The sequence below is a fragment of the Acomys minous genome, assembly GCF_964271855.1.
Source record: "Acomys minous genome assembly, chromosome: 2".
NCBI lineage: Eukaryota > Metazoa > Chordata > Mammalia > Rodentia > Muridae > Acomys > Acomys minous.
Genome location: NC_140484.1, coordinates 18,656,797 through 18,677,106, shown reverse-complemented (window position 1 = coordinate 18,677,106; position 20,310 = coordinate 18,656,797). Strand labels below are relative to the sequence as shown.

General features: G+C 51.3%; 1 protein-coding gene across 1 annotated transcript; it reads right to left on the bottom strand.

Annotated features, from left to right (window-relative positions):
- Positions 1 to 4,268: 4,268 nt before the first annotated feature.
- On the bottom strand, positions 4,269 to 9,235 carry SFRP5 (secreted frizzled related protein 5). Its single transcript, XM_084773768.1, has 3 exons — positions 8,558 to 9,235; positions 6,720 to 6,797; positions 4,269 to 5,277 (listed from the first exon to the last, which is right to left on the bottom strand). The coding sequence occupies exons 1-3, from the start codon at positions 9,069 to 9,071 to the stop codon at positions 4,931 to 4,933; spliced, it is 939 nt and encodes a 312-aa protein (XP_084629894.1). The 5' UTR covers positions 9,072 to 9,235; the 3' UTR covers positions 4,269 to 4,930.
- Positions 9,236 to 20,310: the final 11,075 nt, after the last annotated feature.

Genomic DNA, 20,310 nt, shown 5'->3' with positions numbered 1-20,310 from the left:
CCAAGGAGTGAACTTTAGCCAGGATTACAGCTGGCTGTGTAGTTGTGGGATGTGAGCTGGCTTTGTGGAGACCTGATGCTGGATGCTGGCAGGGGTGAGGAGGAGAGGAATGGGTGGGGCTGGCTGGCTCCTCTGCCTCTGCCCAGACCCTTGCAGTATCATGGAAGCAACTTCTTGGACCTTTCACCGTTGCCTGTGCCTTTCTTTGCCTCACCTCTGTAGACATACTTATAGTCCTCAGACTTTTAAAACTGGAGGCTGTGACTCCATATAGTGTCCTGTAACTGAATGTGGGGTTGTGGAAAGTTTGGTTACAATAAAAGGCTGTTGAACACTGAACAACCAAAACTTAATCAAAATCAAACTTGTTAAGTCGATCTGAGGTGTTTCTGGAGCACTGTTCCATGCGCCAGTCTTGGGTCTGAACACACAGCGTGCATCTGCTCATGCCATAGCCAGGGAATGCTTCTTGAGTCACCCAGATGTGAAACCACTGCATGTAGTGAACTGCAGTGTTTTTACTGTGCATTCAGTTCTTGCTTTTACGGGACATAATGGTTTACAGAAAATAAGGACAGCATTTTCCTACTTGCATGGTGGGATGCTTGACTTTAAACATTAGCTGTGTTCATGAGATGATGGCTCACCAGGTAAAAGCCCTGGCCACACAGCATGGACCCCTGGATTTGATCCCTGGAACCTGTGTTAAAAAGCCAGACATGTTGCATCTGCAGTCTCAGCACCCCTTCAGTGAAGTGGGGGCGGGGTGAGCTGGGGGAGAATGACAGGAGAATTGCTCTTGAGCACGCAGCAGCCTGGCATAAACTAGAGACCCTGCCTCAGCAAGATTGAAGGAGAGAACCAGTTCCTCTGGCCTCCACACATGCACCTTAGCACAAGTAACGATTAAATTGAAAAAGAAATGAAAATTGCTGACTTAGAGTTTCATAAAATTTTTTCAGTGAGTTTTGTCTTGGATCAGGGATCAGGATAGAATTTCGAAGAATTTGTGAAATGTCTCTAAACATACTTCTGCCATTTTGTACTCTCTCTGTGTGTATGTATGCAGAACAGCTTTATTTATGTTTGTTTATGGTTTTTTTTTGTTGTTTTGTTTTTTGACAAGGTTTTTCTGTGTAGCCTTGGCTGTCCTGGAACTCACTCTGTAGACCAGGCTGGCCTTGAACTCAGAGATCTGCCTGCCTCAGCCTCCTCAAGAACTGAGATTAAAGGTGTGCACCACCAGCACATGGCACAGGGCAGCATTCTCAACACGAGAGATTATAAAATCAAAATGATCATCTCTAAAAAAAAAATGAAAGTGCTGTGCATTCTACAATATCAAACAGTCAAGGTTTAATTCCTATGTAATTGCAAGCACATCTGTACCACTAGCGTGCAGATTTGCTTTCATTGTTAAGAAGCAGTATGTGTATGCAAGCACATCTGTGCCATTACTGTGTAGATTTGTATTCATCCTTAAGAGTGTGTGTATGCCAGAGGATTATTTTGAAATAGATTCATGGTTTGTTATCAGTAAGTATTGGATTTGTATTATATATGCCTGGAATGGAGTAAACATTTCTTGGCTGAAAGGTGAGAGGGAAGTGTTCAAGAAGTCCTGGGTAGTGGCCTCATCTAGCACAACCATGTCTGTTGTGCAACTCCAACAGGAACCTCATCCCCTGTGAGCTGTAGTCATTGTTAAAATGTGCTGCTGACCGGGCATGGGCACACATCTTTAATCACAGCACTTGGGGGCAGAAGCAGGTGGGTCTATGAGTTTGTGGCCAGTCTGGTCTATATAGTGGAGTTATAAGCTAGTTAGGGCTATACCACGAGATCTTATTTAAAAATGGCAGCTGGAAAGCTTAAATTACAATGTGAAAGTGTTTTGTGCCTGCCAGTCACCATGACATTGGCTTATCTGCCACCCTAGGGGTACAATTCTAAAGCAAGCACCCCCCCCCCCAACCTGTAGTTTCCATAATTCTGGCTTTTGGATAAGACATCTTTGCCTTTCTCCACCTTCTTGTCAGCCTTGTATCTCAGTTGAGGCATTGCTGGAATGTAAAAATACAAATGATCACTAGTGGCCATCTGTGCATTATGTCCAGGCACTTGTCATACATTTGATGCCACTCTGCCACCTGGGGAGGAGACAGTGTGCTCAGTGTCACGGAGGCCAGAACTGGACTATACTGCCTCTTCTCAACCCAACCCAGCACGTGAGCTCTCCTGCTCCCAATTTACTCGTTTTGTGTGAGAACTTTGTGTGTGCAGGTGAAAATTTGATTTCCTCTGCTCTCTTGTAAGTAGGGGTGGTCATGTGACTCAGTCCTGGTCCGGGAGCTGGAATGGAAGTCTACCAGGTGGGCCTGCTTCCCTGCTGCGCATGGGCTCAGGATGGGTGGAGGCTTCTGAGCTCTGTGGCTTAAGGCCTTGCTGTCTGGAGCTTGGGACCCCCCAACACACACCCGCCTACCTCTTAGACCATGTGCCACGAGATTCAGTCCCACTCATGTGTGATCAGAGGCCTGCCTTTACTGGGTTCTGAGCCTAGCTATTGGCTCCTGCCAACAAGGAGGGAAATAAGTGCAGCCAGCAGGACTGGGTAAGGAAAGAGTGGTCCAGGTCTTGCAGAGCCTCCCTGCTCTCTGGGAGAATTCTCAATTCCACAAGAGATTCTGGGCAGGCAGAGAATAAAACAGGAGGAGCACAGGGCCCCGTTCCTTTTTGGGGTGGTGGGGAGGGCCTTCCTGGGTTCCATGGAGTGGGCTAGGGGAGTCCTCTAACCCCCACTCCTCTCTGCCACCAGCACCTGACCGGTCAGCATTGCACTTCAGCCAGTGGCCGGAGGCCTGTGTGCTTGGTAGAAAAATAATCTCTGTGCCCGGCGGACCTGAGAAGTGCCTGTAAATATTTGGTTAGAGCAGGAGGCGCGGAGACAAGGTGCAGATTCAGGGAGCTGGGCAGGCTGGGCAGGGTTTGGGCAGGGTGGGTGGCAGCAGCCTCCTCTGAGTGAGGAGGAACAATTAGGCCTCTGCTGCGTGGGCAGAGGCCACCTGACTGTCCAGAGATGATTTATGGACAAGTGGTCAGGCCACCTGTTAGGACTCCGTGGAGGGCAATTCAACTGGTCTACCTGAGTCTATGCCAATGGCCTGTCTAGCCACACCACCACTTCTGTTTTGCCCAGGTGACTTTTTCCAAGGGAGTACACTTCCAGAGCTGGAAGCCAGAATTTTTCTTACCTGAGCAGTTCCTTATTTTGGAGGAGCAGCAGGCATTGACTTCTGATGGCCAGGAAAGGCTCTCAGAGTGCCTGGCCCTGCGCTGTGGACATCTACCCGATGTTTTTACATCTGCTGATGAACCCCTCCTGGTCTCCACAGTAAACTCTTTGCATGTGCAGCAGCCTCCTACCTGCAAGCAGCCTCTCTTCCCCACACCTGGACCCAAAAGCTAATGTGTGGACCCCAGTCTTCTCGCACCTTGCTCAGGTTTCTTTGTCCTATTGACGGCTCCCAGACCCTGCATGCCAGTAGGTGGCAAAACACTGGGGGTTTTGGTGCTTGGCAGGGTTCTGTTCTCATTGCATTGAGTGGGACCCAGTATTTGTTAAAAGTCTCTGTAGATGGGCTAAGGTTATGTGTTAAGAGGCAGATACTTGGGTTTGATCCCTAGTAATATTCTAAAAATAACAAAGCACTTTCCATTACAGCAAGTTTGGGTGGGGCCCAAGAGCCCGAATTCCCAGGCAAGCACTCTTATCTTTGAGTGGCAGCATGCCTAGCTCTCTTGAGATTTTGTCTTTCTAACTAGCTCCTGGGTAATGTGGCTGCTGCTGGCCCAGGAGAATGCCTAGAGTGGTGTCAGTTTAAGACAGCTGTCACCTTATATGTCAGGACCAGTGCCCAGGAGTATCTGGAAACCCCAAGGGAGAGGTGGCATCGTCCCCTGTGGCCTGGCTTTCTTAGCCCCTTCTGACATGGAACTGCCCAGATGGGGACAGTGCATGGCTGGGAAACATGGCACTTCTGTCCCTCCTTAGGGACAAAAGGGTGGTCATCTCTGTCCCCTTTTTAGTGGTTGGGAGGTGAGAGTGTCCCTCACCTTGTGTTCTTGGAAGAACATTGCCTTTCTTAGGCTTTCCAAAGAAATGAGTGGATCAAGTGTTGGCTCAGGGCATCGACCCCTGCTCAGTGCCATCTGAACCTCCTCAGCCCCCAACCTCTGCAGAGCTACTGGATAAAGAAATTACCTGGTCCAAAGAAAGTGTTTTCATTTATTTAATTAAAAACTTAAAAAAAAAATTAAGACCCAAGCTTGTCTAGAACCAGTGGCCTCACAGCAGTAGCAATAATTTATTATCGTTGGGACACAGGGTGTGGGAGGCTGAGCAAGAGCCAGGAAGCAAGCCTGTGTGACTGTCTGCGGAAGCTGCTGAGCCTGCACTCCAGTCCTGAGGGCCTCAAGATGAGAAGTGGGTGCGGTTGGAGGACGTGGAGGCCTTGATTCTTGCCCTTTGGAGGGCTGTGATGACACATAAAGGGCCAGTGGGGGAAGAAAGCTGTCCTGTAAGCACCGAGACCCACTAGTCTTTCTGGAAAGTCCCTCCCCAGGCTGCAGAGGCACTGCAGCCTTCCTTCACATTTTTCTCTTCTGCCTGCTTTCTCAGACACTGGGGCTTCCCCAGAAGACAAAGTCCTTCTCCTGAGAGAGATCCCCCGCCCTGCCCCCCTGCAGACCCTTTTAGTCAAGGAGGGTAGCCCCATGCCTTTCCTTCGAAGCCTGGGCCAGTAGTAGCTGCATGAAGCCATCCTTGCCAGAGGCTCGGTCAGGCTGGGAGTGGGGGGTGAGGCCAGGTGGGCAGGGACAGGGGGCAAGGCTAGGCACAGCTGGCCGGCTGAGGCAAGGGGAGGGCCCTTCAGTGGGGTTCAGCTGCTCCGTAGAAGAAAGGGTAGTAGAGGGAGCAGGGGTAGGAGAACATGAATTTGACTGCGAACTTCATTTCCTTGTTCTTCTTGTCCCAGCGGTAGACTGCCGTGAGCAGCAGCTGCCCCTCCACTTTGCGGCCCATGACCAGAAAGCTGCCTGTCAGGTTGTCTAGCTGCGGGCAGGGACAGCTTGCGCCATTCTTCATGTGCAGGACCAGCTTCTTGGTGTCCTTGCGCTTTAAGGGGCCTGCCTTGAGCAGCTTCTTCTTCTTCTGGGCACCAATCAACTTCCGGTCCCCATTGTCCATCTTGATCTCCTTAATGCGCATCTTGACCACTGTGGAAAGGACAGTGGATGGTCTGAAAAGTCACATTTGCTTAGGATAGTGGGAGCTGCTGTTGTTACCAGGACATTCTTGGGGAGCCTGCTGAGGTATGGGGCTTGGATGGCAAGACTTACGAGGTTACCTCAATGTTTATGAAGCTCCTATGGGCTGGACTTATATGGACATTGTAGATGGGCTTTTAGCTTCAAAGTACAGTAGAGTGATAAGGGTGTGAGAAGGGTGTGTCCTGCCTGAGTTCTGGAGCCTGAATCTCATTAAGATGAACCAGAGATCTCATAACACCAATGTAGGTTCTTCAGTGATGGGGTGGAGGGTGCCTGTGATGCAAGGGTACTGGTTTCTGTTATCCCTTGGGGCCCGTTCTGATGTGATCTCTGTCTCTGTCTCTCTCTGTCTCTCTCTGTCTCTCTGTCTCTCTGTCTCTCTCTCTCTCTCTCTCTCTCTCTCTCTCTCTCTCTCTCTCTCTCTCTCTGTGTGTGTGTGTGTGTGTGTGTTAGGTGGTAGACTGGTAGGGGATTAGTAACATTTAACAGCCAGCTCTGCAAGGAGGAGTCTACCATGTCGCATTTGCTGATACCTATCCTGGCTGGCCACATCACTGGGCATGGAGTTGGGAAAGGTGTCTGTAGAGCAGCTGTGATGGGAACCTATCATCTAAGGTGAGTGTGAGTGTAGCACCATGGAGTGTGGGTGCAGAATGTATGCGGTATGTCTGTGTGGAAGTATGCTGAGGTATGTGTAGGAGTGTGAGTGAGTGTTTAGGGTAGGGAGGTAAAGGCCAGGCCTGTGGCTTGAGTCATAGTCTAGGCCACACATAAGTGACCACAGAGACCCAGGGACAGGAGTCTTGGGCTGAAGGTCCTCTGGCTAGCTCTGCCCTTCTTCCACACCTAGCCCCCACCTCTTAAGAAGCCAGAAAATAACTCTACCCAGCCAGGGATGAGAACTGTCCTAAACATCTTTTCTTTCCTTTCCCTCTCTGCCCTGCCCAAAGAGGGCAGAAAGATTCCTCTGAAGCAAGGATTTCATCATTGCTCTTTCCCCTGTTTTTATAGACAAGGAGGAGGGCTAGGACACAAAGCAGAACCAACTTTGCAAAGATCACATGCAGAACTCTGGGGCCCACAGTGAGCTTGATCCTAACTGACTTGATTCAGGTGTCCCAGGATAGAAGAGCTGTGAGGAAAGCTAGTCACAACCCACCCTGCTGGAGAACACTGGGCACTCAGCAGAGATGCCAGGGACAGGGGACCCTGCTTCTATCACAGACTCTGGTGTCCTGTGAGGGCCCCATTCATCTCTGGGCTAAGTTTGCACCTCCTAAGAAAGATAGCCCAGCCAAAACACAGCTGCAGTAGAGACGGTGGGGCTGGTTCCGAGCCAGCCTGCTGGGGACAGTGTCAGGGCTGTTGTTCTGTGAGTCTGTACTCACCAAAGTCACTGGAGCACATCTGTTCCATGAGGCCGTCAGCGCTGTGCTCCATCTCACACTGGGCACAGATCTTGGTCACTGCAGAGAGAAAACAGAGTGGGCGGAGTCCTCAACAGCCAGGACAGTACAGGCTCCTCCAGTACAACCCCCTTCCCCCCAACCTTCTCACAGAAGCTGCTCCGATTCCTAATGGGATGATGGCAATGACCGAATGACTGAAAATTCAAGGGCTCCTACAGTGTAGGGGCAATATGGTGACGTGGGCATTCATGCTGCAGCCACAACATGCATTGTGTTCTAAATGTTCTCCCATCTTGTGAAGCAGACACTGCCCTTTCTGCCTAACAGCAAAAGAAAACAAGGTTTAATGTGTGTAGCCCAGTTAGCAACACTCAGGGCTCAGAACCGTGGCTCCTGCTCTGTGGCCAATGTGGGCATGTTTGCAGGGGCCAGGCAGGTGGGTAACCTGGGTAACAAGCCAGCATCAACTTTCTCAAAGAAAGTCCAAACGACTCATTTTTATGTGGAACATCTGGATGTCATCTGCTGACCACACACACACCTTTCTACAACCTGTCTACCACTGTCCGCCCCAGTCTGACCTTTGTTGGGGTTCTTTTATGTGCCTGCCTCCAGGTGAGCAAGCCTCACTGGTAAGAAGTGTCATGGGTAGCGAGGTGGGGCCAGACAAGGTTCTGAGCCTAAGATTCCTGAGTTTTTCAGGCTGTTTATGTTTGGGCTCCAGTGAGACTATAAAAGGAACCTGCAGGGACTTCTGGGGACTGTGGATTTCTTGCTTAGCTGGCTTTATTTCTGCTTGCCTACCACTTTCAGCCTCTAGGATAGGGACTTTCCCCTCCCAGAACCCCACTGAGAGGGAGGGAGAAGGAGAAGGTAAGAGCCCCCTGGGAATAAGCAGTTAAACTTAGCATTGAGAGAGGAGCAGGGTGGTGCCAGAGGGGACCCAGCTGCTTTCTGGAGAGTGGGGAGGGAAGGAAAAAGGGAGTGGAGCTTTGCCTGTTCCAGCGATGGGGGCTCATGGGAGCTCCTGTTCTCCCAGTTAACTGCCCAGGCAAAGACTGCCTGCTGGGTGTAGGGGGAGGAGGGCGCCCAAGCAGAAGGGGACTGGCATTATTGGAGAAAGGAGGAGGGGTGTGGCTCCCAACCTTGGGACCGCTTTGAGGACCAGCACAGTGAAAGGGGAGCTGCGATCAAGCAGACATCACGCTTAAGAGCAGTAATGGCACTGAGGCGCCAGTGGGAAGCAGGACTTGGGAGCCCAAGAAGCTGGGATTTGACTTTAGGGGAAAGGAGGCTCAGAAAAGTTAAGTACCAAGAAATATCCAGCTCAGGAGTTGGAAAAGGCGGAGAAGTTAGGGTTCCAGGCATAGAAATGAGGGGCCCTCAGTTATTCCCAAACTACTCGCCTCTTCCCAAAGTTCTCACCTCAGGGGGGGAATAGTGCTTGTCTGGTGCCCGCAGTTCAGGTCAAAGACACTGTCCAGCGATCCCAAACATTGTTGAAGGCAATAAAGCATTTATGGGGGCTGTCCCCAGGGCACCCAGAGATCCAGCACTTGGAAAAGCAGGCATGCTGTAAGCAGCATGGGGCGCAGGTCAGAATGGAGGAGAGAGAGAGTGGGGATACCTAGAGCCTCAAGTTTATAACGGTGGGAAGGAGAAAGAAGCCAGTACGTAGGCGCTGGACGTATGTAGTGTGTGTGTGTCACCTATCCCAGCCTGCAGATTTTAGGGGAGAGGCATCGGTCCGACCCCGGGGTTGCTGGCCCACAGGGCCGTCGGGGCATTATGGGCATACAGGGCAATGGTGGCACTACCTGGAGGCGCGGTGGCAGGCAGGTGCCCGAACTGCACCGCGATGCAGAGGTCGTTGTCCAGGGGGAACTTGTGGCAGTGCAGCATCTCTGGCCAGGGGAAGCCGTAAGCCTCCATGAGCGGCGCGCAACCCGCGCGCACGGCCTCGCACAGCGAGCGGCACGGGTAGATGGGCCGGTCCAGGCAAACAGGCGCGAAGAGCGAGCAGAGGAAGACTTGCGTGTCCGAGTGGCAGCGCTTGGCCAGCAGAGGCAGCCAGCTGCTTGCTTGCTGCTTTACCTCGGCCAGGCTTTCGTGCTCCAGCAGGTTGGGCAGCCGCATGCGCTTGTAGCCCACCGTGTGGCAGAGTGGCAGATCGGCGGGGATGTCGAGGCACTGAGGTGGCTTGGAGTAGGAGCGGCCGTGCAGTGGCTCTGCCTGCCAACCATAGTAGTCGTACTCCTGGCTGTGCGCCCCGTGCAGCGCCCCGAGCAGCAGCGCTAGCGCGGCGGTCCGCGCACCTCCCACCACCCGCATAGTTGGATGTTGCCGCCTGCCCTGACGGCTCGGTGCTCCGCGCCCGGCAGCCCCGCGTGTGCCCTAGCCGGGATGCTTCCCGTAGCCGGCGCCTCGGCTCGGGTCGGCCAAGTAGGTGGCAGCCTCTACAACACTGCGCTGCCAGAGTGATCCAGGCGCCTCCCACCTCGGGGCTCCAGCCCAGGCTTCGCCCTAGCCAATCTGCAGCCGCTGGTCCCCCCTCACCTCCCACCCCCGCGCAGGGTTGTCGGACCTGGGAGGAACCCTCAGTCCCTCCCGCCTAGCTCCCGTCCCGCCCTGCTGCGCGACCCTGCAACAGGCCAGGCCTGGCCTCTCCTTGTGCCTTTTCCTGGGGCTCGGCATTTTCCTCACCCTTGCCCTCTTCTCCATCCTTCTTATCTCTCTCCGCCACAGTCTCTCCTGTTCCTTTTCTCACTCACTTCACCTGCTTATCTTTGCGCCAAGGCCTTTTCCCTGCTCAGTTCTGGTTTCCCTTCCCCAACACCTCGCTTGGTCTTCTCAGATACTAGGGTCTCTTGACCATCCTCGCCCGCCCTCTGAAGGCAGGCAGAGCTTCACCCTGAGGTCCTGTCCTGCTGGGGATAGCGGATGGCTAAGACCCAGCTGTGGCAGTCAAGGGGACAGGGTGAAGGGAATTTTGGCTTCCATGTAATGAGCTCCTACTAAGCGCCACACTGAGCACCGTTATCAATGCCTCTTTCTAACAAAGCTCGCGTCCAGTGGGGGCTAACTGTGCTCCGAGACTGTTCTAGGCACATTTCACAAACGGCCTCATTTAATTCTCAGTGATGCTATCAAGAGGGTAGCTACCATTATCGCCACCACTTTACAGATAAAGACACCGAGACTGAGGTTAGGCAAGGAGTACAGCTGGTCATTGGATCTAGCAAGTCCGGCTCCAGAGTGAGAGCACAGACAGACAAGCAAAAAAGGTCTGGATTCCGAGGGTTCAGAGTAGTGGAGATAATTTTCCCGGGGGGGGGGGTGGTGGTGGTCCAAAGACCAGTGTTTCATTGGAGCAGGAAATACTGTGGGTGGAGGGAGAAGTGTCATTGTCATCCAAGCAAAAAGGTGACTTCCAGAATCCCAGCTTGGCGTCTTTGGCTATCTGGGTCCTGTGTTCCTTCACTCTTCTGTGAGAGGAACTGGAGCAGAGGCTTGTGGGAGGAGACCCTTGTGCGTTGCTGGTCTTCCCTCTGGGGAGGTGCCTCCTGAGGGCTGGAGGAGGGGAGGGCTGGTTCTACTTCCTGTGAGGAGTGCTTCTCCCCAGTGGTCCTTTTCCTTTTCTCTCTGCTCCTCAATATCTCCCCGGGCCCTGGCTTCCAGTTGATCTGCCTGTGCAGCGGTAGGGAGGGGAGATGCGGGGCCCACACCTTAGTATCCACCCAACACACATAGAACACCTGCTGTGTGCTGGATATAGGTGAGGCTTGGTCCCGAATGTAGCTGATGTGGCTGGGCAGAGCAGTGGAAGCTAGAAGGCATCGGGCAGACAGCCCAGGATGGGACACGAGGCCTCTGATGTCCTGGTTGACATAGTGGAGTCCAGGTGGAGCCAGGGTGGGGGGAGGGGGGGAGGGTTGGGTTTTTCTTCTCTTACCCCCTTTATGTGCAGCGTCAAGAGGCCACATAGATGACTGTTTAGAAGGGGAAGGGCCGGTCACCATGGAGACAAGCAGCATACAGTAGTAACGTGAAAGGGCCCTGACTGCATCAGAAAGCCAGGTTCAAATTCTGGTCCTCCCTGGGCAACTACCTGTGGGGCCTAAGGCAAGTAAGAGTGATTCTGACCCTTAGTCTCCTTTATAAAGTGGGACTTCCACCGAAGTTGTGATGGGCAAAGGAGATAAATGGAAAGGCCTTGTGCAGCGCCTGCATGTAAAGAGCACCTGGGAACATGTCAGATGCTCACAGGGATGAGACTTCAGGCAAATATGCATTGGGTGTTCTGAGCACCCTGAGACACCTTGAGCAAGACTTTGAATGAGCGCTGAGCGAAATGGCACTGCTCTCTGTAATCCACTCCCTGCCTCATCTCTGGGTCTAGTCATCTTTTATGCCGTAGGGGAGGGGCCTTGGGCCTCCCTGTTGGTTTGTGTGAGGTCTCGACCAGCTGTTCTTGCTGGACCATTCTTGGTATTGCTATGGGTGACCTAGACAGAGCTGGACAGTGTTCCTCTGGTTGGTTATGTAAAGCCATCACATGGCCAGAGAGCAAGCATGTATGGGCCTGGGAGCTGGGCGGGAAGCTTCCTTGAAGAGGCAGATGAGCCTCGCTTACGCGCCAACTCTGATGTGGGGAGGCTTGAGGCTCCCTGACACGGATGGATGATTGATGGGAGCAAAGAGGGGAGCCCGTTACAAGGGAAGGAGCCAGAGTGCACTGGGTGGCTCAAGGCTGTGCGCTTCTGTGGCTAACCCTCCCTTCCCCTGGCTCTCAGGCTGGGCTACTTTCTGATGTGGTGTTGCCTCTTGATGAGGCGAACGCACAGCGTAGGAAGCTGGGTTGAACACCTGGCACACTTGGCATCTGTCCATCCTGGGATGTACGCAAGCTGGCCAGGTTCGTGCTGCCTCAGCTGGTAGAGGGGGCCACTTGTTCAAAAGAGCAAAATCCTATTTAGACGTCTCTTGCATCTCAGATGCTTCTTTGAGCAAATTTAATTATTTTCATGAACTCCTACAGCTTTCTACATTTCTACATTAGTGTTTATTCCCATGGATCTCAAAAGCGCCAGCCTTTTCAAAGGGGATACAAAGCCAAAATTGTACATCGTTTAAAAGTCAATTTAGCTGGGTGCATGCCTGTAATCCCAGTACTTGGGAGGCAGAGGCAGGTGGATCTCTGTGAGTTCGAGGCCAGCCTGGTCTATAAAGGAAATCCAGGACAGCCAGAGCTACACAGAGAAACCCTGTCTCAAAAAACAAAACAAAAGTCAATTAAAGTGCAAGATAAATCAGTGGATTTCAAGGCAATGTAGTAAGAAAAGTTTATTAATAGACTTCAGATTACATATTGCTATCATGAACATATATTGCCCATATGTCATTTTTGGGGTGCTATCAAAGAAGATATTCATAACTATCTGCAAAGGCCATTAATGCACTCCTTCCTTTTCCAACTATGTTTCTGTGTGAGGCCAAATTTTCATCATATAGTTCAACCAAAACACATGTGGCAACAAATTGACTGCAGAGGGAGATAGAGGGGTCCAGCTGTCCTCCATTACCCTGTACGTTAAGGGGATTTACGAGACTGTTAAACAACGCCACTCTTTTTCAGGGTATCACATTTTTTTCCTTCTCATTTTGAAAAAGCATAATTATTTTTACGAAGTGTGTTTATTGTTAACATGCAGTGGCTTACTAACCAAATGAATGAAACCTTTTTTTTTTTCCTTCCTTATTTTCAACTTCAAATATGGCAAATAACAACAGGGATGAAATCACCCTTGGGGGTTCTAAATTTATCAATTGGCTGACCGATGAATGAAACAAGGGCTCATGGATGCCAGGCTGGCCTTGATCTGGCCAGGACGCTAGAGAGGGACCTGAACTCTTGTTCTCTTGTCACCACCTGCTGAGTGAAGAGTTTCCAGGCACACACCGTGAGCCCCGGTTTTGGGATTCAGAATCTATGTGTGCTCTGAGAGAAAAACGTTTAAGGTCTGTTGGTCGAGTTATCCTGTCAGTCTTCAAGAGAGCCATCTAAAAATCTGCTTGTAGTGTTTTTCTTTGCTTTTGTAGTTGAATGCACTTTGCTTGACCTTCTTTGAAGCTACATTGTTGGCAGCACAAACCTGCATGATTCTTGTGGCTCCTCTTGGGACTGTTCTCCTACCTGTTCGGAATATATTCTCCTTGGCTCCGTTTTTGTTGTTTGTTTGTTTTTGAGACAGGGACTCACTGTGTGGCCCTGGCTGGCCTGGAGCTCACTTTGTAGATCAGGCTGGCTTTGGACTCAGAGACCTGCCTGCTTCTGCCTCCAGAAGGCTCCTATTAAAGGCGTGTGCCCCCTTGCCAGGGCTTCTTGGTTCCTTTGTGTGCTTGAGGGATACAGTTCTGTGAACCAACACTCAGACTCCGAGCGTGCTTCGTTTCATTTTCAATATATGAGCGAGGCTTTCCCATGCCCTGGGTCCTCGTTGCCTCTACTGTGTGAGGGGGACCATTTTACTCCTTATGCTCAACAGGATGAGCTTGAAGAGAAAATGAGATAATGAAAAAAAAAAAAAAGCTTAACTTGTTTAGACAGGGGATAGCTGGGCCATCCTGTCTGGCCTGGAACTCTTTATGTTATGTGGACCAGGCTGGCCTCCCACACAGAGACCTACCTGCCTCTACCTCCTGAGTACCGGAACTGAAGGCCTGAGCAAGACTTGGCATTTTAGTGGAGGTGAACCTGATATTGATTGCCCTTTGCTTTAGGTGGGGGCTGAGGCTAGAAGTGATGTGCCAGCCTCTGTCACCTCTTTCCTTCTCCTGGCTGCAGGAGGTCCTCTAGCTCAGGCTTGCCCTCCCAAGAGAGGCAAGATAGGCTCTTGTTAGTATTTCAGGGTTCATTGGAGTCACCAGCCTTTACAACCTCTCACTCCCCAGTGGCACGCTGTCTCTGTACAGCTGCTGTTCTGTGTGACTAATGGAGCCATTAGTGCTGTTGGGACCTTCCTGACTCCAGCTTAGCGCTCTTCCTCTTACAGCTCAACCTTTCAGCTCTGTCCACGGCAACGCCGGCGTCTTCCCAGAGCATCCTAGCTGTGCGGGGGTGCCCCTCGGTAGAGCAGCCCCTGTCTTGGTTAGCAGACTGCCTGCTCGACTGCCTGCTGGGGATCACTGGGCATGCTGGGAGCCATGAGGACTGTCTTGGAGGAACTTGAGCCACGTGGTCTTGGAGGTGCACTCGAGTCCTTCCTGCTGTAAGCCTGGACACTAGAGCCTCTTCAGGGTCTTCTCAAGCCCACAACAGTAAGAGGACTAAAGCAGAGGCTAGGCTTGTCCTGGGCTTGGGTCTCCATGCAGCTCCAGGCTTACCCATTTGAGGGTCGGCATCCTGGCATGTGGTGTGTGGGCCTGCAGTGGGTGGGGCTGTGGGAGGCAGGACTGTTAGCCAACCAAAGGTCAAGCACACTCTCGTCTTCTCCCTGGCCTCCCAGCACACCGAGGAGGCCCAAGGATGAGGGTAATGGGCAGCCAGCCCTGACCAGAGTTCATCAGAGAGGTAATCAAATGTATTGGTAAAGAATAGGCACTCAGGCTGGAGAGAGTTCTAGTTCAGCAATGCCGCTTGAGTGAGTTACTTTACCCCTTCTCCCATTTCATTATCTGTAAAATGGTAAAATGGAAATATTGAGGCTGGGCGTGGTGGCGCCTGCCTTTAATCCCAGCACTCGGGAGGCAGAGGCAGGCAGATCACTGTGAGTTCGAGGCTAGCCTGGTCTACAAAGTGAGTCTAGGACAGCCAGGGCTACACAGAGAAACCATGTCTCAAAAAAACAAAAAACAAAAAACAACAAAAAAAAAAAAGGGAGGGGGTGAATATTGCTTCTTTATAGTATCATCAGAAAGGTTACTTTTAACTTTTGCAGGGTTGGATAATATCTCATGTAGGTCTCAAACCCCTGCTCCCTCTCTCTCTCCCTCCAGGGTGCTAGGATTACAGGCATGTGCTGGGTCACCTGGTTTCTAGAGTTAATTTTAAATACTGCTTAGAACAGTATGCAGTGAGAGCTGTCTACACAACTGTTAGTTTATATGCTTGAACACTGGCCTGTCAGTGGTGCTGAGAGATTGTCACCAAATTCTTTAGTTCTTTCTTCCCGAATTTCTCTTACACCCACCCACACCTTCTCTCCTCCCTACCACCCCTACCCTTTGGGTGTCTTGAGCTCACTACATAGCTTAGGCTGGCTCAGCCTCTTGAGTGTTGGGATTACAGGCATAGGCCCTGTGCCTGGCTATGTTCTCCTCTCGTTCTTCCCACCATGCTCTGCGTCCTCTCAGCCTCACTATGTTCCGCTGGCTGGGGTGGAAACAGCAGGCTTGACACTCAGTTCAAGACCCATAGGCTCCCTTGCTCCTGGGATGAAGGCTCTGGTTTGACCAGCTTTCCTTGTGGGGTGCCCTAGAATTCTGAAATGCGCTTTGCAGTGGTTGTTCCCCCAATAGCCCAGTCATTTTGTGATTTTTTTGGGGGGGCCATATTCTGACAAATCTGGGGGAGACTGGAGAAGGCATTAGGTCTCCTGGAGTTATAGGCAGTTTCAAGCTACCCAGTGTGGGTTCTGGGAATCAAACTTGTGTCCTGTACAAGGGAAGTTTGTGCTCTTAGCCACTGAGCAATCTCTCCAACCCCACTACTTCCTCTCTTGGATGCAGTTTAGAGATAGCCAGGTACCTGGCATCATGCCCTGTACTTTCCTATATAGTCTCATTCTCTATGACAGAGGCATTATCCTTATTTTATATGAAGAAACAAGTTCAGAGAAAGCTAGTAACATTCCCAGAGTCACACAGCTGAGACAGGTACCAGGGCTCAAACTTAGGGCTTTCTTTTATGCTGTGTGGATACCTGGCTGCATGTGAGAAGTTCTTGGGTGGTGTTCTTTTTGATCTTTGAGTCAAACTGCCTTGAAGAAGGGGCCTGAGGGTAGCAGACCCCTTCAAGGAGACCCAAGCCACTATAGCTGACATTGGTCAGCTCTCTGATCTTAGCGGCACACACACACACAGTCTAGAAGGCAGGACGCCATTGATGAACAAATTCATGAACTTGTGATTGCTGTTTAGGAGGACTTCCTGGTTGGGAGCGGGAGAGGTGTTTGGAGCTACCTCTGTGGGAAAGGGCGAAAGTGTGGGGGCAGAGTCAGAAACGCCCTCTTCTCTTAGGCTTTATTTCTATTGCTTCCAGGCTGTGGGAATTTGGACAAGACCCAATTCTTTGCGCTATGGTTTCCCTATCAGCAAAGTAGATGCGAGGGTTCCGCTGTATATTTGTAGACGATTACTCTAGTGTTTGGTGCAAAGGGGTCTGCAGTCACAGGAGTATGGTGCAGGGTCACCTCATCTAGCCCCAGATGTGGGTTGCTTGGGGGGGGGGGTCCCATGTTTATAAACTGTGTCAGCTGAGAGTAATTCTTGATTCTGCCCTGACTACCAGCGGCTATGGAGGCAGCATTGAAAGCTATCAACCATTCTCCACAACTCCTCAAATCAGCACAGACACAGAACGGCTCATTTGCCTGTAAATAAAACAGCGATTTCTGTGATTGGAGCTAAATGACACGCTCTCAGGGCTACAACTCCTTCCCAGGCTCACAGGCTTCCCTGGCAGCCCTCCATGGGCAGGGAGGGGGAAGTGACTGGCTTTTCAGGGGACAGCAGGTCGGAGGTCCTGGGGGGCACTTTGTGCTCTGGGTGCTGGAGAGGAAGTCAGCACCCCTGGGAGGGACCTTAGGGCAGGACCGCGGAGGGCAAACCCAGGGCGCCAGTGTTTCGGGTTGGGACCAGCTGTTGGGGGAACCCTGGGCAGACAATGGCCTCATTAAAGAGAGGGTGCAGGCAGGCAGGAGCTGGGCATGGCCACAGCAAGCGAGAGAATGTGGGGAACCGAGCCTTCTCTTGCTGGCCAATGGAGCAATTGTCCTCTGGTGGGAGGAAGCTGGGGTCTGAGCCTGGGAATGGCTGGACAGTTGCCTCTCGAGCAACAGAGGTGGTCCTGGCCCCCCTTGCCTGGTCTAGAATGGCTCCTCCACCGGTTGCCTAGAGTTCAGGCCCCAGGGTGGGTTGCTGGACATGACAGTTCAGGGTGTAGGTCTCCACATAAGGCTCTCTGAGAAGGGATTCCCAAATCCCAATTGCCCCCTTCTGGGGACCCAAGTTATGTTGAGGGTTGTGTCTGGCCAGGCTCAGCTGGCTTCTGCAGCTCTCCTGTGCAGCTCTACCCTGCTGCTCTGTGCTGGTGTGTTTCAGAAGCCACGCTTGCAAAGCATCGAACTGAGAATGCTTCTCAGCTGGGTGGGCAGCTTGCTCTACCTGGATGATGTGAGATGGGGTATGATCGCCAGGGTGGTGGAGCCACCTCTTGAGCCTAGTGGGCGACATCCTGCACAGCCTGTGTGACCAGAGGCTCTCTGTCTCAAATGCTGACGGGGCTTCTGCTGAAATGTACCCAGAGCCAACGTTCCAGCCAGCTGTGTGACCCTTGCCCTGGGAGGCCATCCAGGCCTCTTTCACAGCTAGAAGGGTGGTGTGCTTGATGGTTCTGGATGCTGTGATGGGTCAGGCCTCTGTTCTGATGGTCAGTGTTGGTTCTGATGGACAGATCTGCTGGAATTGGTCTGTGCTCGCATTGTAGGCAAAGCTTTAACAAAAGCTTTAGCTTTTGTTTCATACCGAGAGGTGTCGGGCAGATCAGGTCTAAGGGCTAACTCCCTGCAGCTGTGAACTATTGTTGGTTTCCCGGCTCTCCAGGACGGCTCAGCCCCGGCACACGTCAAAATAGGAGGGAGAGATTCTTAGACTACACAGCAAAACGGTTGCTGTAGATAGAAACCAATCAGAACAGTTCTGAGAACTGATCTTCTCTCCTGTCTCCTGCTTACGGTCCCTTCGTTTGGGATAAAACGAGAACTCTCCTTTCTGGAAGTTCCACACAACCCAGACGTCTCTCCTCTGCCCTGGTCCCCTGGTCTCTTGTCTTTGGTGGTTTACTTGGTTTCACGGCCCTCCTGTTCACCCAGCCCCCAGCTTAGTGCTGATGGATGATGGTGTCAGGGGACAGTGTGTGTCCTGCATTAAGTGTTCCATCATCTAAGTGACTAAGCACACAGTGGGGAGGTGTTATCACCTTCCTCCTGTGCATAAGATGGGAAGACAGAGGTGAAACGGTCGCACAGTGGGGAGGTTCCAGATGGATGTCCCTCTGCCACATGTCTCTTTGGCTCTTTCTGGGTCCTTCTATTCAGCTTTCAGTTAGCCTGGCCAGCAATATGAGAAGAGCATCACTAATGAGGACATTATAGGGGGTCCTGCCTCAGGAGAGGGTCCCATGAGACAGCTACTGGGGTCCTGATGAGGATAGCTCATCTTAATGAAGGGGTTGGGAGTTACAGATGCTGCTTTCGTTCATCCTTACAGCTCCATGGAGGCTTAAGTGAACACTCCCTGCTTGGAGACACTGAGGCCAGAGGTTGGCTTCCTCCAGCTCACCCAGGCAGTCCGTGATGGAAAGGCCCAGAACAAAGCTCCGATTCTTTTTGCTCTGACATTCTGTCCTTTTCCCACTGCCCCATGAATCCAGTGGGCCAAAGTCAGGAAAGCTAAAAGGACTGGACTGGTCCCTCTGCTGCCATCACGGAGGGTTGTGGAGTCAGATTAGGGGCTGTCAGAGACAGAGAGATTGGTGCCCTGTTGACCTGGCTTCGTGATGAGGCAGCTGGGGTCAGGAATAGGTGCATTCTTTCCCCTGGACTCAACACCCAGCCTCTGGCTTCCTGGAATTTTTGTTCAGATTCCAAATTACTTGCCAATGTGTTCCCCCCTTCCTCCCTCCCTCCCCCCAGTTCCTTCATACAGGAACAGAGCACCCATCCACTTCCACTTCCAGACCACCCACTTTCACATCCTTTCCTGGGGGATCTGGTTGACAGCAGCCTAGGAGGCCAGCTGGGCAAGAGAGCTTAGCGGCCACCAGGAGTTTGGTAGCAAATTTCTGGGGGAAAACAGAAAAGACATGGGCTTGCATGCCCCAGGGCCCAGGGTAAGCTCGGCCACTTTCTGTACAACCTTGGGGGTTCTGTGTCTCCTCTTCCGGTCTCAGTTTCCAGCCTGCAAAGGCATATGTGAAACCATCCTGGTGAGAAGCTTGGACGAGGTCATGTCTGAAGAGACGGTGGAGCACTGTAATTGATTAGTTGGAGATCAAGCGTGGCAGAGATTCTGTGTGGGAATCTGCAGTGGTGAAAACATTGCCTCCTGCCACTCCAAGTCAGCTGCCACTAGCCATGTGAGTGTGTGTGTGCGTGCGTGTATGTGTGTGTGTGTGTGTGTGTGTGTGTGTGTGTGTGTGTGTATGTGTATACTGAGGAGCTGAGGTTGCATGTAATCATGTTTTAGGGAGGCAAAACTCACATAGCACAAAATAACCATCTTTGCAAATGTCTTTTACCCTCTATTTTTATTTTGTGTGAATGGGCATTCTGTCGACATGTGCATCTGTACAGCTTGTGTGCGTTCCTGGGACCTGAGTTACAGATGGCTACAAGCCACCTGTGGGTGCTGGGGATTGAACCCAGGTCCTCTAGAAGTGCGACCAGTGCTTTTAGGCCCCAAGCCAGCTCGCCAGCTCCCTAACCATCTTAAAACGAGCAACCCAGTAGTGTTTCGTGTGACCACTTCTGTCTTGTTTGTAAACCATTTGTCAGCTGCAAAGGAAACCTTCCTTACTAATGTAGGAACTTCTAATCCTCTCGCTGCCCAGGTCTGGCAGCCAGTACAACACATCTGCCTCTATGGCTTTGCCTGTTTTAAATGCTTTATATGAATGTCCGTCTTCACACATAGAATGTGACTTGCGTGGCTGGTTTCTTCCTCTTAGCTCGATGTTATAAAGCTCATCCATGTTATAACATGCGTTAGTCCTCTGTTCTTTTTTAATGATGGATAATGACCATTTTACTGCACAATGGAAATGCTGGTATACTTTGAGACAAATGGGGTAGCGGGGCCTTTCTGTGCTGCCTGTTCCCCGAGGGAGTGCTGTGAGGCAGAAGAAGGAGATCTAGAGGATGAGAAGACTAAATGATGCCTGGGCCTCTCCAAAGTAGTCCAAAGCTTTGCCTGGTGACAGGCAGGTCTATCATATTTAGAAGTCTTATTGAGGCCCAGCACTGGGCTGTGTGTATGATGTAACTATTTCACACTAGGAGAGCCATTTAAAAGATATTTAATGGGGCCTGGAGAGATGGCTCAGTGGTCAAGAGCACTGGCTGCTCTTTCAGAGGACCAGGGTTCAATTCCCAGCACCTACATGGCAGCTCACAACTGTCTGACACCCTCACACCTATGCACATAAAATAAAAATTAAATAATTAAAAAAGATATTTAATTACATATATTTAAATATACTATCCTATAAAGATCTATCTGTCTATCTATCTATCTATCTATCTATCTATCTATCTATCCATCTATCTATTGTCTATTTATATCCTTGTTTTGT